Below are 13,629 nucleotides of genomic sequence, written 5' to 3' on the forward strand. Positions count from 1 at the left end.
AGTATCTGGGTATAGTAGGTCTTCAGTAAATATCTGCGAACTGATAAAAAGGCAAGCAGATAAAGAGGCAGCCGCTCTTTACCTAACTATCTCTGAGAGACTCTTCTTGCTTCAATAAACTTTCACTTTCTTTTTTTTTTTTAAAAAAGCTTGAGCTTCAACACTCAAAGATTTTTGAACCATGCCCACTTGATTACAAAATAATCACTATTAACCTCTAAACTATGTGGTCTTCTTAATACAATTAAGTGATACAACTATTACTTTTCCAACTAGAATCAATATTTGACATATGGGGCAAATGCCAAGATGTAAATACATTCCTGTTTTAAAATACTCTAAAAACAAGAAAAATTTAGAGAAAAGATGCTTTACCACTTTTCCAAAGCTGTAAATTTTGGAAAGATAAACCTAGATCTCAAAAATAAGGGTGCTAGAGAAAGTTTCCCATTGCTTGTCACTGGCATTAGGTAATAAATACCTTCCCTGATAGCACTTTAAATTCTGTTTGTATAAACATTAGAATCCTAAGAGGATAAACAGTTTCTAAACTGTTGGTTGAAGTTTTAGGGCCACTGGGGTTCTCTAGTTATTTGGTATTACTGATATTTAAGTATTTCTAATTTTAGTATTCATATATTTACTGAAATACACAATGAAAGAGAATATGCACGGAAGCGTGTCTGTGTGTGTGGTTTTACGAGAAGGCCAACCCATACTTAATTTTTCTTATCAGTCTTTATTTTGTATAAGCAATAAGAATAATATCCTAATTTAAGCAGAACCAATTCAGTAAATCCTAAGACAAACCAAAATTCATTTTTCAAAAGATTTCAACAGAATATCAACTGAACCACAAAGTGCTTAAAATGATTCATTGTATAAGCTTTTTGATTTCTAGTCAAGTTTTTAAGTTCGAGAGAGAGAAAGAAAGATGAAAAAGGGACTCGTAAGAAAGAGAGAGATGATGGAATATATAATATAAAATTTCTCTTTGCAGAGAGTACCTATAAAATTCTTCTTTTCCAGCCTTTCCATCATTGGAGGGTATGAGCCATCCACCATCAGCCAACTGTATTCCCTTTCCAGTCCATAAACTTTCCTTACCAAAATAATCCTGAGTGTGAAACTGAAAAGCCTCTGCATTTTTGCTGTTAATTTTTACACAGTGTTTAGAAACACCATACATATATAGCTGGACAAAATAAATGATAGAAAATTTTGAAAATGAGTAAAAAATCATCAAACAAAAGAACATGTTTCACAGAAAAAAACAATTATAACAAGCCAAAACTGAATTTACCCAAAGTTTTTCATTTAAATATGAAAACATTCACTATAAAAATACATAACTTGCTTACTAGAAGCTAAAAAATTTTTGTGTAATATAAATGACCCTCAAGAGTCTGCAGCACCTTTCTCATTCCCTTGGGGTACCTGCTTCCAGCGCAATGTGTGGTAGAAAGTCGTTGTGGGGATAAAAAAGTAACCTAATGTTTTAGAAAACCTCTTAAGTTAAAAAACTTAGAAAGGGCCCAGACTCTCATCTCTTCATTGCTCCAAATTCTAACTAGATAGAGCTGGCTTAGTAAGAATCTCTCTTAAAACTGTAAATGGCTCTTAGCAGGTTCAGGGTTATGAGTTATTCACACTTCCTCTAACACCTAGCTGAAAGCACTTATAGTACTAAATGAATACATTTTGAAGGGGGAAGAGAAGCAGTAACTTTAAAGTACAGATCACTCTGGTGGAATAAAGCAGCAGACAGGAAGGAGGCTGCCAAGGTAGGCCGATTAGGACATGATTTTACTCGTCCATTGCCCCAATTTGTTCTTTAAACAAAACAATTTGGAGATGCCAGTTAATAAAACAACACATTGCTGTAAGATTTATTAGCACTGTAGACAAAGGCATACCTGTTTGTGAGAACACGCAGAGGGAATTCGGCCTTCTACTGCCTCTCTGAGAGGGATTCTAGGCATAGTGGATGTTTTTGCAAGATACAGACTGCCAGGCTGTGGAAAAATACATTGCCTTTGTTTCTTTCTAATTCGCATATCCTGTATATCTCTGGCATTCTGAAGATTTGTAATTGAATCTATTAAAGAACAAACAGCAAAAACTTAAGTTGAATATAAAATTTTAAAAGTACAACCCTTGTTTTATAAAATCATATCAATTTGCTCTAACTTTAAATCTTAAGGGATGAAAAAAGTTTCTACTTAAAAAAACGTATAGAAGAACAGAAATAGATTGTTTTTATTTTGAATTTGGGAGAAAATTAGCAGCCTGGTAAAAATATAATCCAATAATAGCAGTCCTAGATTGTATGTCTAAAACTGTTTTTTTTTTTTTTAAACAAAAACATCTACAAGTAGTTACCTTTGGAAAAAAACATTAGAATAATTTAAGCTTTGGACCTGGCATTACAAAAGATTTTAAAATTAGTAATCACAATGAAAGTGGGAAAAATCCTCTCAAGGCATTATTTAATATAAGAAATAAATAACTGAAAGGCAAAAATATGTCAACACAAATTGTTACACAATACCTAAAGGTTCTTCTTCACCCTTGGTGAAAAGTATAGTTGTTGTTTGATGAATTTCACAGTTGTTAACATTGTTTTCACTGTCACCAGAGCCATGCTCATCTATGTTTTTTTGTTGTTTGTTTTCCTCCAAATTAGTATTCTTGCCAACAAACTGCTCATCTCTGTGAATGTGTGATTTAGTTTTAAAAGGTGGGACAAAGACTTTCATGGGTTTGCCTATAGTTATCGAGTGTCTCCTTTTCTCATTCCTTGGGTCAGGAACCTTGCAAAGTGGCTGCCCTGAAATTGATAAATTGCTTGAAGACTTTCCCAAAGTCAGGTGTTCATAAAAGTGAGACTTAGATAAAAATTCTTGACCAGGTGCAGTGAAATTTGGGGTCTGTATTTCTTGACGTTCCGTAGTTATGCTACAACAGGGAGAAAATATTTAAGTTTATTCACCAGTAAATGTATAAATGTTTCTGAATATTTTTTTTTTTTTTTGAGACCCTCAACTGCTACATGGCAATCCTATTCTGATAACCGTTTTGCATTTCATCATGGTTGCTCTCCAAAAGAATACCACACTCTGCAAGTCTGTCTCTCTCACACCAACTCCCAGCCTGACTTTATCACCTGCAAATAACAGAGAAGAGTCTCTCCTCCAGTTCAATCACAGCTCCTCACTTACCTCCTTCACCAGACATCTCTCTACCCGTTCTCATCTCATGGTAATCCCTTCACCTATACTCCTGGCCCCATTTCGTATCTCAACCTTGGGAGTCTCACTCTTGCAATGATCATTCCATATCCTTCCCTTCTCATTCATCATCTGTTACACCTTTTTCACTCAGAAAGTCTTGCCCACCCTTGACTTTTTTCTCAGCCTTATCTCCCCACTTCAAGGTAATACTGTTACCTATCCCTCGTGGTCAACCTTCTTCTACAGGTAATCTAAACTAGATGTTTTTACTTCTTCACTTTCTACTCATTGAACTCTCATTTCCCCCATTATTCTGTAGAAATTGTTTTCAATAAAGGTGCTAATGATCTCCCGAAGCCAAAATAAATAAAACTTCATGTGTAAATACATTCAGCTTGACCCCTGACAGTTTTGAAAACTTCCTTTTTAAAATTCTCAGCACCAACATTTACACCACGATTTTCCCTCTTTTTCCTTCTGTCTTTTTTAAAGTGTTTTTTTTTTTTTTTCTTCTTCTTTCTCTTAAAAACATTCCTGCCTCTAAAGTTGGATTTATTCTGTGGACACTTTGCCTGGGTGATGTGAATCAGTTACATTGCTTAAATCACCATCTATCTAACAACAAAAACATTAATCTTTGTTTGACATTCCCCGGATGTTATTCCTACACTGTGAACTGCATCAAGTATCAGACATCCCTACCTTGATGTTGCACACTCATCTCAAACTCAGCCTGTCCAAAACTAAAACTAATTACCTTCCCAAGCATAGAAGTTCTTCCTCCATACTTTGTTGAAAACCTCATACTTTCTTTCACCCAACCCTAAACCCTTGGAACTTGAAGTTACCCTAGAATTTATTTAGTTATCCATTCATCTAGCCAGCAAATAATGTGTTCCACTACATGCCAGGCAGTATTTTGGCTGTAGGATATAGTGACAAACCAAACAAAATCATTTACATTCTAGTGGAAGGAAACAAACAAATGTCAGCTGGTATAATATGCTATGGAGAAAATTAAAGCATGATAAGGGGGACAGAAAGTGTCCAGGAGAAATAAATAAATGATATTTTATACACTGATGAGGTGACATTTGTATAGAGACCTAGAAGAGGTGAGAGAAAGACATGTAGGGGCTTGGGAGGAGGCTGTTGGAGGCAGAGCGGACACCACATGCTAGGCTGGACACACATGTGCCTGGAGCAGAGTTCAAGGGGAAGTCAGCAGGTGAGACTGGAGAGGGAGCAACAAGGCCAGATCACAGAGAACCTGGGTAGCACGGCAAAGAATTCCAGCTTGTATTCTGAGATGAAGTCATGGAACAGTTTTTGAGTCCAGAAATGACATAATCTGTCATATCAATACTTTAAAAAGGACCCTGCCAGCTGCTTTGCTGAAAATTCACTGTGTCTAGGGAGGAGGGAGGAGGCAAAGTCAGAAGCATGGAGACCAAATCTATTGAAATAATCCAGGCAGTTTTATGATGACTTGAACCAGGTGTTAAGGGTGGAAGGGGTGAGAAGTGATTGGATTTCGGGTATATTTTGAAAGCAGACTTGTTAGACTTTTACATTTATAGGATAGGACATCAGCTTTGGAGATGTTAAGTTTATGATGGCTACAAGTCACCCAAATAAAAATGTCAAGCAAGTAGCTGAATGAATGAATATATTGTTTTTAGAAGAAATCTGGCTTAAAGATATGAATTTTGGAGTTATCACCAAATAGATGGTATACAAAAAGTCATGAGAGCAGATGAGACAGTAGTGGGGAAGGGCAGGAAGAGAAGCCATCTGGAGCTGAACCATGGGGTAATTTAATACTTAGTGGCTGGGGGAAGAACTAGCAAAGGAAAGTAAGAAAGATAGCCAGTGGGACAGGAGGAGAAGCAAGAGAGATGGCCCAGAAGCCAGAATAAAGTGTTAAGAAAGCAGGAGTGATTAACTGTGTCAATGCCACTGACAGGTTAACACAGGATGGGGGACAATGTAGACTTCACTGGTAATCTTGATGAGGGGTGGTAGTGGGTGGTGATAAAAGACTGAGATGGGTTCGGGAGAAAAAGGGAAGAGATTAAGTAGAGAAGCTGAGTTGAGACAATTCTAATGAGATGTGCTTTAAGTGGGGCATGGAAATGGACTGGTAGGATAAGAGGAGTCAAGAAAATCTTTTCAAGATGGGAGATTTATAGCAACTACCTATACTGATGGGCTTCCCTGATAGCTCAGTTGGTAAAGAATCTGCCTGCAATACAGAGAACTGGGGAGACCCTGGTTCAATTCCTGGGTCGGGAAGATCCCCTGGAGAAGGGATACGCTATGCACTCCAGTATTCTTGGGCTTCCCTTGTGGCTCAGCTGGTCAAGAATCTGCCTGCAATGCGAGAGACCTGGGCTCGATCCCTGGGTTGGAAAGATCCCCTGGAGAAGGGAAAGGCTACCCACTCCAGTATTCTGGCCTGGAGAATTCCATGGACTCTATAGTCCATGGGGTTGCAAAGAGTCAGACATGACTGAACGACTTTCACATTGATGGGACTAGTCCAGTAGGAATGAAAAATTATCAATGCAGGAGGGAGAGGTGACAATTGCTGGACTTGTTTCCTTGAATAGATGATCTAGATGTGATCAAATGCACAGGAATGAATAAACCTGCTCCAAAAGTTACTTTCATTGATTTCTTTTAGTCTATTGTTTTTAAATATGAAGACTATTGTGAAAATGAGGAGTCTGCTTTGCAGCTTCTATAATCAAGACATCTATTTGAATCTACTTGGGACATATTTTGCCACTCTCTGTTAATGACTATCTGGCCATATGGGGAATCTATCTTCCACTCAATCTCTACTCTACCACACGTACTAACTAAACGAAGCCTTTGTTGTTCTTTAGTTGCTAAGTCATGTCTGACTCTTGTGACTGCATGGACTGTAGTCTGCCTGGCTCCTTTGTCTATGGGATTCTCCAGGCATTCTCCAGGACTGTCCATGGCAACTGAAGTAGGTTGCCATGCTCTCCTCCAGGGGATCTTCTTGACCCAGGGATCGAACCTGGGTCTCCTGCACTGGCAGGTGGATTCTCTACCATTGAGTCACCTGGGAAGACAATAAATGCCTTTACTTCCTTACTAATCTCCTTGCAGTAGTTTCTCTCTGATCTAATTCTAAAACATACATCTGGTTGTGTCACTTCTCAGAAACATCCAAAGACAAACTATTGCCTGTCCAGGTTTTGATTTGTCAGAAATGATATCCAGGAAGCTTTCCTTTTTAGTCTTAAGTGTTAGTCGCTCAGTCATGCCTGACTCTCTGCGACCCCATGGACTGCAACCCACCAGGCTCCTCTGTCCATGAGATTTTCCAGGCAAGGATACTGGGGTGGGTTGCCATTTCCTTCTCCAGAGGATCTTCCCAACCCAGGGATCGAATCCGGGTCTCCTGTACTGCAGGCAGATTCTTTACCGACTGAGCTACAAGCGAAGTCCTTTTTAGTCTGACTCTCCCCATTTCTTTGTTTCCTCCCTATCCTCACCCCACCCCCATGCCTGACAAATCCCATGATGAAAGTCACACAGCTTCTTACTGCATCCAGATTTGCAATGACCTGTTTAACCAGCATTCTTTACATTCCATCTGAAGTACTTTCCCTATTAAGCTTTTGTCACATAATTAGCTGCCAATTTTTCTATGTTTTCACATCACTTTGTTATATTCATTTTAGTATTTATAGGACAATAATTCTTGTCATGCCTGGCTCTAAGGCAAGCAATCCAGTTGGACTTTTGAAGTTTTCTTCTTTTTGCATGGTCTGTTTTCCCTAAGCTCCTTTTTTGCCTTCCCTTTACTTTGGATACTATCTCTCACAGGAGCTTTCTTCCAGTGATGAGTGATTTTTGATTTTCTGTTCTCACTTAAGAGTGAAGCACTGAATAGCTGACTGGAAGCTGTGTGCTGGTGAGCTTGTCAATTGTTGGCTTCACTGTCTGGCAACGCAGTTTAATTTCAATACCTGCGACTATCAGTAGCCTTTTCTATTGGGCTGGTCCTAAGACCCAGAAAAAGAATCATTCAGTCTTTTGCCTAGAGGCCCAGCTGCCAGCATTTGGGAGCCAAGTGTGGGAACCAGGCTAGGGGTTCTCACCACTTGAAATCCAGATTTTTACTTAATCTCTGTTTTCAGAGCCTTCCCGCAGTCCCATGCCCAATTCAGAATCTCTCCAATTCATCTTCTCCAGAGAACGACCTTCTGGTCTTTTGGTAGAAGAGGGATTTTTTTGCCTGCCTGCAGTGGGGGAGGGGAAAATCTTACATGGATTTTCAACTAATCTTCCTATTTTCTACTTCACCTTCAGAAGTATATGTTGCTGCCAATTTGAGTCTTTTTCAGGTTCTTTAGGGCAAACTGGGTAGCTTCTCTGCCTGTTCTAATGTTAGGCTTTAGATTTCTATGTCTTTCTAAGTCATTCATGATTTTAGCTTCATAAGTTTTTTTATTTCAGGATTTTCCTCGTGCTCCAGTGGCTAAGACTCTGTGCTCCCAATGCAGAAGGCATGGGTTCAATCCCTGGTCCTGGTCAGGGAACTATATCCCACATGCCACAACTAAGAGTTTGCATGCTGCAATTAAGACCCAGTGCAACCAAATAAATATATAAATAAATAAAATAAATATTAAAAAGAATATTAATTTTTTAAAAATTTGTTGTTTCTTCTGAAACAACACTGTACTTGCAGACTAATACATTTAAAAAATTCTGTTGTAACTAGTATGGTTTTGAGAGGGAAGAGAGATAAAAGTATATTTTTAATATATGTCATCTTTCATTTTTCTTTCACTTTTATTAATATAATTGAGATGTATGTGTGTGCTTAGTCGCTCAGTCATGTTCAACTCTTTGCGACCCCATGGATTATAGCCAGCCAGGCTCCTCTCTCCCTGGGGATTCTCCTGGCAAGAATACTGGAGTGGGTTGCCATGCCTTTCTCCAGGTGGCTTTCCCAACCTGGGGATCTAACCCAGCTCTCCTTCATTGCAGGCAGATTCTTTACCATCTGAGCCACCAGGGAAGCCCATGAATACTGGAGTGGGTAGTCTATCCCTTCTCCAGGAGATCTTCCAGACCCAGGAATTGAACCAGGGTTTCCTGCATCGCAGGCAGATTCTTTACCAGCTGAGCTACCAAGGATATGCCACCTTTATTAATTGGTTTTGAGTAATTTCCATATCCTGCTGAACTTTAGTACCTTATCCATAAAATTGAAGTAAAATCTATATGTCTACAAAGTTATTAAAGATGAGATAATAATATGTGTAGCAGTATCAAGTACTACCAGAGTACAGAATTACTTAATCCTGATGCAGGCTCACAAAAAAGGGAAGTGTTAAAGTCTTCACCGTATGTTAGAGCCAGTATATCTAGAAATATATTTTAAAAACCCACACTTTAACTACACTATATTAGTAGAATTAAAAAAAATTAAACATGTCTTACCAAGAGGGTCCACAGGTAACTGGCTCTAAAGAAATGTGATGCATAAACAACCTTCTATCTTTCATTGCGCCTAAAAATATATATTTCAATTATGTATTAATGAATACATTTTATATTATATATTAATGAAAATCTAATGAGAGATTTTATTTCCTATGTCTGTTCATTATACATTATTGTAACTAACAAAAATTTGAGAAAATTATACATTTAAATTTTTTCAATGCACATAATGAATGTTTAGTTCATAACTATCAAAAAATTTGGTTCTCAAATTGATAATGATTAATACCAAATAATGCACAGTGCAAACATATATATGAAATCAGTATAAATTTAGTCAGCTGATATTAATCAGAACTTGAAGGCATTAGTGAATTGCCAATGAAAATATAAATCTTTAGTTTTATGAAGGTTGACAAGCTAACCTGTAGATATTATTCATTTTCAATAGGTAACTTGTGATTCTTAAACCTTCCACTAGTCTATTAGTAGGGAGAGGACTGGTTGAATAAACCAGAATACGCTGATACCGCCATGTGATCAAATACTACATAGTCACAAGACAGAACAAGGAAGATCTCTCAATGCTCATTTACGCATGATCTCCAGATAAATTCGAACTGAACAACAAAGAAGGTACAAAACCCTGTGCACACTGATATCTTTTGAGTGAGAAAGAAAAGTAATGAGAATATATATATATATATATACACACATATTTACTTATTTTTACAAAAAGAAGCCCTAAAAGGATAGACCAAAAACCATTAAAAATAGTTACCAATATAATAAGCAGGAAGTGAGGAAGTTGGTGAACAATATGGAGGAGACAGTGATGGAAATAAGACTTCTCTGAGTAAATATTTCTATAGTTTTGATGAATGAACTACATAAACAGTCTATTTATTCAAATATAAAATTTAAAAAGGCAAATCTTAAAATTGAAAACAAAGTGAAACTAATTAATCTAACCCAATTATCGAATTGTTAACCACAAAAATTCTTCTGAGTGACATCTAAATAGAGAACTTTAACTATACATTCCTTATGATATATGTTCTTAGGACAAAACCTGCAAAGAAAACTTAAATCTCCATTAGTAGTTTATGAATAGTAACAGTGGTACTGTAAACTTGAAGCTATTATACATATACTATAAGACGGTGATTCTCAGAGTGATCCATGGAACACTGGAAGGGAGTACCCACAATCCTTAGAGGGGATCCAAGCTGTCAAACAACCTTAATAATAATTGTGATTAATAATAAGTAGTAGTAGTAGTTATATATATCTTTCTCACTGTGTTGACACTGGCATTGCTGGTATGTCCTGCTGCATACTTTAGTGTGATAATTGTCTAAAGGAAATGCACTTTATGTGAACTGCACTAATCAACTTTCCCCCAAAGAATTCCATTTTTACTTGAAAGCATAACCAACAAACGATTTATTCAGAGTTGGGTATTCAGCAAATACTTCTTCAAAAATGAATGAAATAAGTTCATCACTACAAAAAAACAAGTGAGTATTTGCTGCGAAACAAACTATTGTAAAGTTCAAGCTTTTAAGCAAAATGACAATTTTAGAATGCTTATATCTGGTTGTTACCTTGACAATTTCCTAATACTACATTTTTAGATTAGATCAGTGGTGACATTAACAAAAGTAGTTGTTTAAGATTGTATAATGTATCAATGTTGGAAGAGCTACATAACTCTGAACTAATACTCTCAAAATGACTTAAGTATAATATTTAATATTTATAAATACTAAAATTTTTCAATTTTAATGTTGACTATGATAAATAGAAATTGAAATAATCCACATAATCAAATGCTCTTGAGGATCATCAGTAATTTTTAAGAGTATAAAGAAATTTTGAGAGCAAAAAATTTGAGAATCTTGGCTGGATAATAAAACAAATAAGTAAATATGTTAATGTTATTAGAACCAAGAATACAGCATTTAAAAAAATAATAACACCAGCAGCTCTGAGTGTAGTTAGCACTCAAATCTTGTTTTTTAAAAAGTATTAACCACTGAAAGGATCTCTGGAAATTCTAAGGACTCTAGAACTGGGGTGAAGAATTACAATGACTTCCTAGAAATCTTTCTGTGATAATACAAAGCAAGAAAGTGTTCAAAGGTTAATTAAAGCATATTAAAAACAAAAACTCTTAAGAAATACTTGAAGAGGTCACTACTTACAAATTTGAAATGATGTGAGCATCAAAAAGAATGTTACCTTTTGTAAAGAAATACATTATTTATAGTGTTCTTTTAAACTTTATATCCACATTATAAATAAGAATCTAAGAAATCAACTGTATCTAAAAGAGAAAGAAAAAAATTCCTTTACTACTCTTAGTAGTGATTATTATACCAACTACTCTTTACTCTGAAAATTGGGTGAGTGAAGAGAAAGAATTCAATATTTATCCTGCCTTTTTAGGAAGAACTATATAGATAATCCCCAGTTGTTAAGGGAAAGCCCTTCCTTGCTGAAGAATCCCAGCTAATAAATGTATAAAAAAATAACAGAATTTTAAAGTCACTATTTTTCAATCTCCAATTAAATAATCGAGTCTGGTAAATATTATGAAATCAACTGAATTGTAGAATCCAGCTTTTTATTTTAAAACTCCTTATTTGAGTATCATTTCACATTTCTCAATTATGGAAAAACCTCTACATTATACCTGGTAGTATGAAGGAAAAGCTCACATAACAAATAAAGCATGATAGCAAGACAGAAGTTTTAATAAACCACACTGTAAAGTCTTGCCCAATTATCCATATACCCAAAAGAGGTGAGAAAAACAACTTTAAGAATATTAAGTACAGTAATTAGAGAAGGAGAAAAGATACACATTAAAAAGCATATTTTACCATCTGGAGTGCTTTTTGAAGCCTTTAAGGATTTTCCTTGATTTTCTATTGTCCTGTCAAATTCATTTAACAAGTTTCGTTTGATTGGGGGTTCTCCTAAAAAGAAATTCCCATACATGTTTTTAAAGCAAATAACGTCAGTTTTATTTTTCAAAAGCCATAGTCCATTTTTAAAAACTAAAGTACTGGCTCTTACAATGTGTTAAGTAAAAAATACATAATAATTATAATTTAAATAGTGAACATTCTATTTTTAAGTGATTTTTATAATTTTGTAATTTTTGTAATTAATTTTTCAATGTCAATTTAATTTCTATTATTTTTTGACCATTTAAAATACTACTTTTTAATTGGGTCCAGGAATAAACAGATGTACCAGATATCACAGATAATCTTTTTTTTAATAAACTGCCACTTGATGTAACTTCAGGCATATTGGCAATAAGGACAAACAAAAAAATTTCTTCAAATAAACTTTTTTTTTTTTTTGCATTACACTCAAGAAGGAATTTATTATATAGGTCCTTGAACTAGAGTCAGTGGGTAGGAGAAAATATTTTAAATTACCAAAATTAAAGTACTGGCAAAAGTAATATGTACTTCTTATTTAAAAACTCTTCAAAGGCTTAGAATAAACTTAAGCCATAATTGAAGTTACGAATTTCTATTCCATACTGAGATAATGTGTTAACAGATACCTTAAAAAAATATATATATTTGTTTATTTGGCTGTCTTGGGTCTTAGTTGAAGCATGTGGGATCTAGTTCCCCCACCAGGGATTGAACCCAGGCCCCGTGCATCGGGAGGGTAGAATCTTAGCCACTACACCACCAGGGAAGTCCTGATACTTTGTTTTAAGATGTTTTTTGATTTATTAAAGGAAGTGAACTTGAAGGATTTAATAAGTAAAAATGTCCTTGCAAGCCTTTATCAAATGTCCGATTATAAAGTGATTTAATTGTTTGACAAGAACCTGTACTATAAAGTAACCAGAAGCTGATTGTGCCTAGTCACTCAGTCGTGTCCGACTCTTTGCAACCCCATGGACTGTAGCCCGCCAGGCTTCTCTGTCCATGGGGATTCTCCAGGCAAGAATACTGGAGTGGATTGCCATGCCCTTCTCCAGAAGCTGATTAAGCTATATATATTTATATCTAACAATAGTGAGGGAAATGAAACAATGATGCTGTTGACAACACTTAGTAGAAATCTGAGTTGTTATTCCTAGGCATAAGGCCAACTTACTTTAGTGCACACATGAACAAAACAGGATCCTATAAATAAAGACATTATTTTCTATAAAAGAATTATGAGTATCTTTAGCATCTGCACCTCAGAATTTTGCACTAGAGAACTGCAACAATAAGGTAAGTATTGTAAACTTACTACTCTGCCTGTAACATGAACTTAGTATAGAATATGGCATGGATAATACTTGATTAAGGAAGTCTCTATCCACCAGGATGACTTAAGGGCAAAATGTACCAAGTGTAAGAATGAACTGACCATCTTCAGTGTTTTTGTCTAACCATCTTCAGTGTCTTTCTCTATAATGTGAAGGGCCTGGACAAGAAGACTTGTGAAAACTCAACTACTCTATGAGTCTAGAGTTTTTAAACAGGATTGACATGCTTCAGATCATTCACTTAAAAGTTGGAGAGTTACTTTTGGCATTTACTTTAATTGTAACTAATCAACAGATTTAATTATTTGAGATCATTCCTAGTCAAAGATACTAACAGAAAGAAAAAAAAAAATCAAACATCCAATTAACTTCATAATTGAACTGAGTTGTTAAATATACTATATTTAAAAGAGAAGTCAGAACATAGTCCAAATGGCATTAAGATCAGAATACTATTTACTAAAAACAAACTTATCTTAGAACACCTGCTAGATGAAAAAAAAAAAAAAAAAAAAGCAAGCTAACCAACATCTATAGTCAGAAACCAGCTTTTAAAGTTCTTAATAGCCAGAGTCTGAAACTTTGTTCTCTCTCCCCATCTCTATGTGT

General features: G+C 35.6%; 2 protein-coding genes across 9 annotated transcripts in view; one reads left to right on the forward strand and one right to left on the reverse strand.

Annotated features, from left to right (window-relative positions):
- N4BP2L1 (NEDD4 binding protein 2 like 1) overlaps positions 1-13,629 on the forward strand; it is a 67,311-nt gene that overhangs the window by 42,936 nt on the left and 10,746 nt on the right. The window lies entirely within an intron of this gene.
- Positions 1-13,629, reverse strand: part of BRCA2 (BRCA2 DNA repair associated) — a 39,013-nt gene that overhangs the window by 4,616 nt on the left and 20,768 nt on the right. The window contains exons 12-16 of one of the 3 annotated variants that reach the window (XM_019971421.2): positions 11,615-11,710; positions 8,724-8,793; positions 2,552-2,958; positions 1,917-2,098; positions 1,008-1,195 (exon numbers count right to left, since the gene is read on the reverse strand). In XM_019971421.2, the coding sequence (XP_019826980.2) occupies positions 1,008-1,195; positions 1,917-2,098; positions 2,552-2,958; positions 8,724-8,793; positions 11,615-11,710 (943 nt within the window). Of the gene's footprint in view, positions 1-1,007; positions 1,196-1,916; positions 2,099-2,551; positions 2,959-8,723; positions 8,794-8,824; positions 11,056-11,614; positions 11,711-13,629 lie in introns of those variants that run through there. The other 2 variants (XM_070800578.1, XM_070800577.1) reach the window with 2 other exon arrangements.

This window comes from Bos indicus, chromosome 12 (assembly GCF_029378745.1).
Source record: "Bos indicus isolate NIAB-ARS_2022 breed Sahiwal x Tharparkar chromosome 12, NIAB-ARS_B.indTharparkar_mat_pri_1.0, whole genome shotgun sequence".
In the NCBI taxonomy this organism is placed as follows: Eukaryota; Metazoa; Chordata; class Mammalia; order Artiodactyla; family Bovidae; genus Bos; species Bos indicus.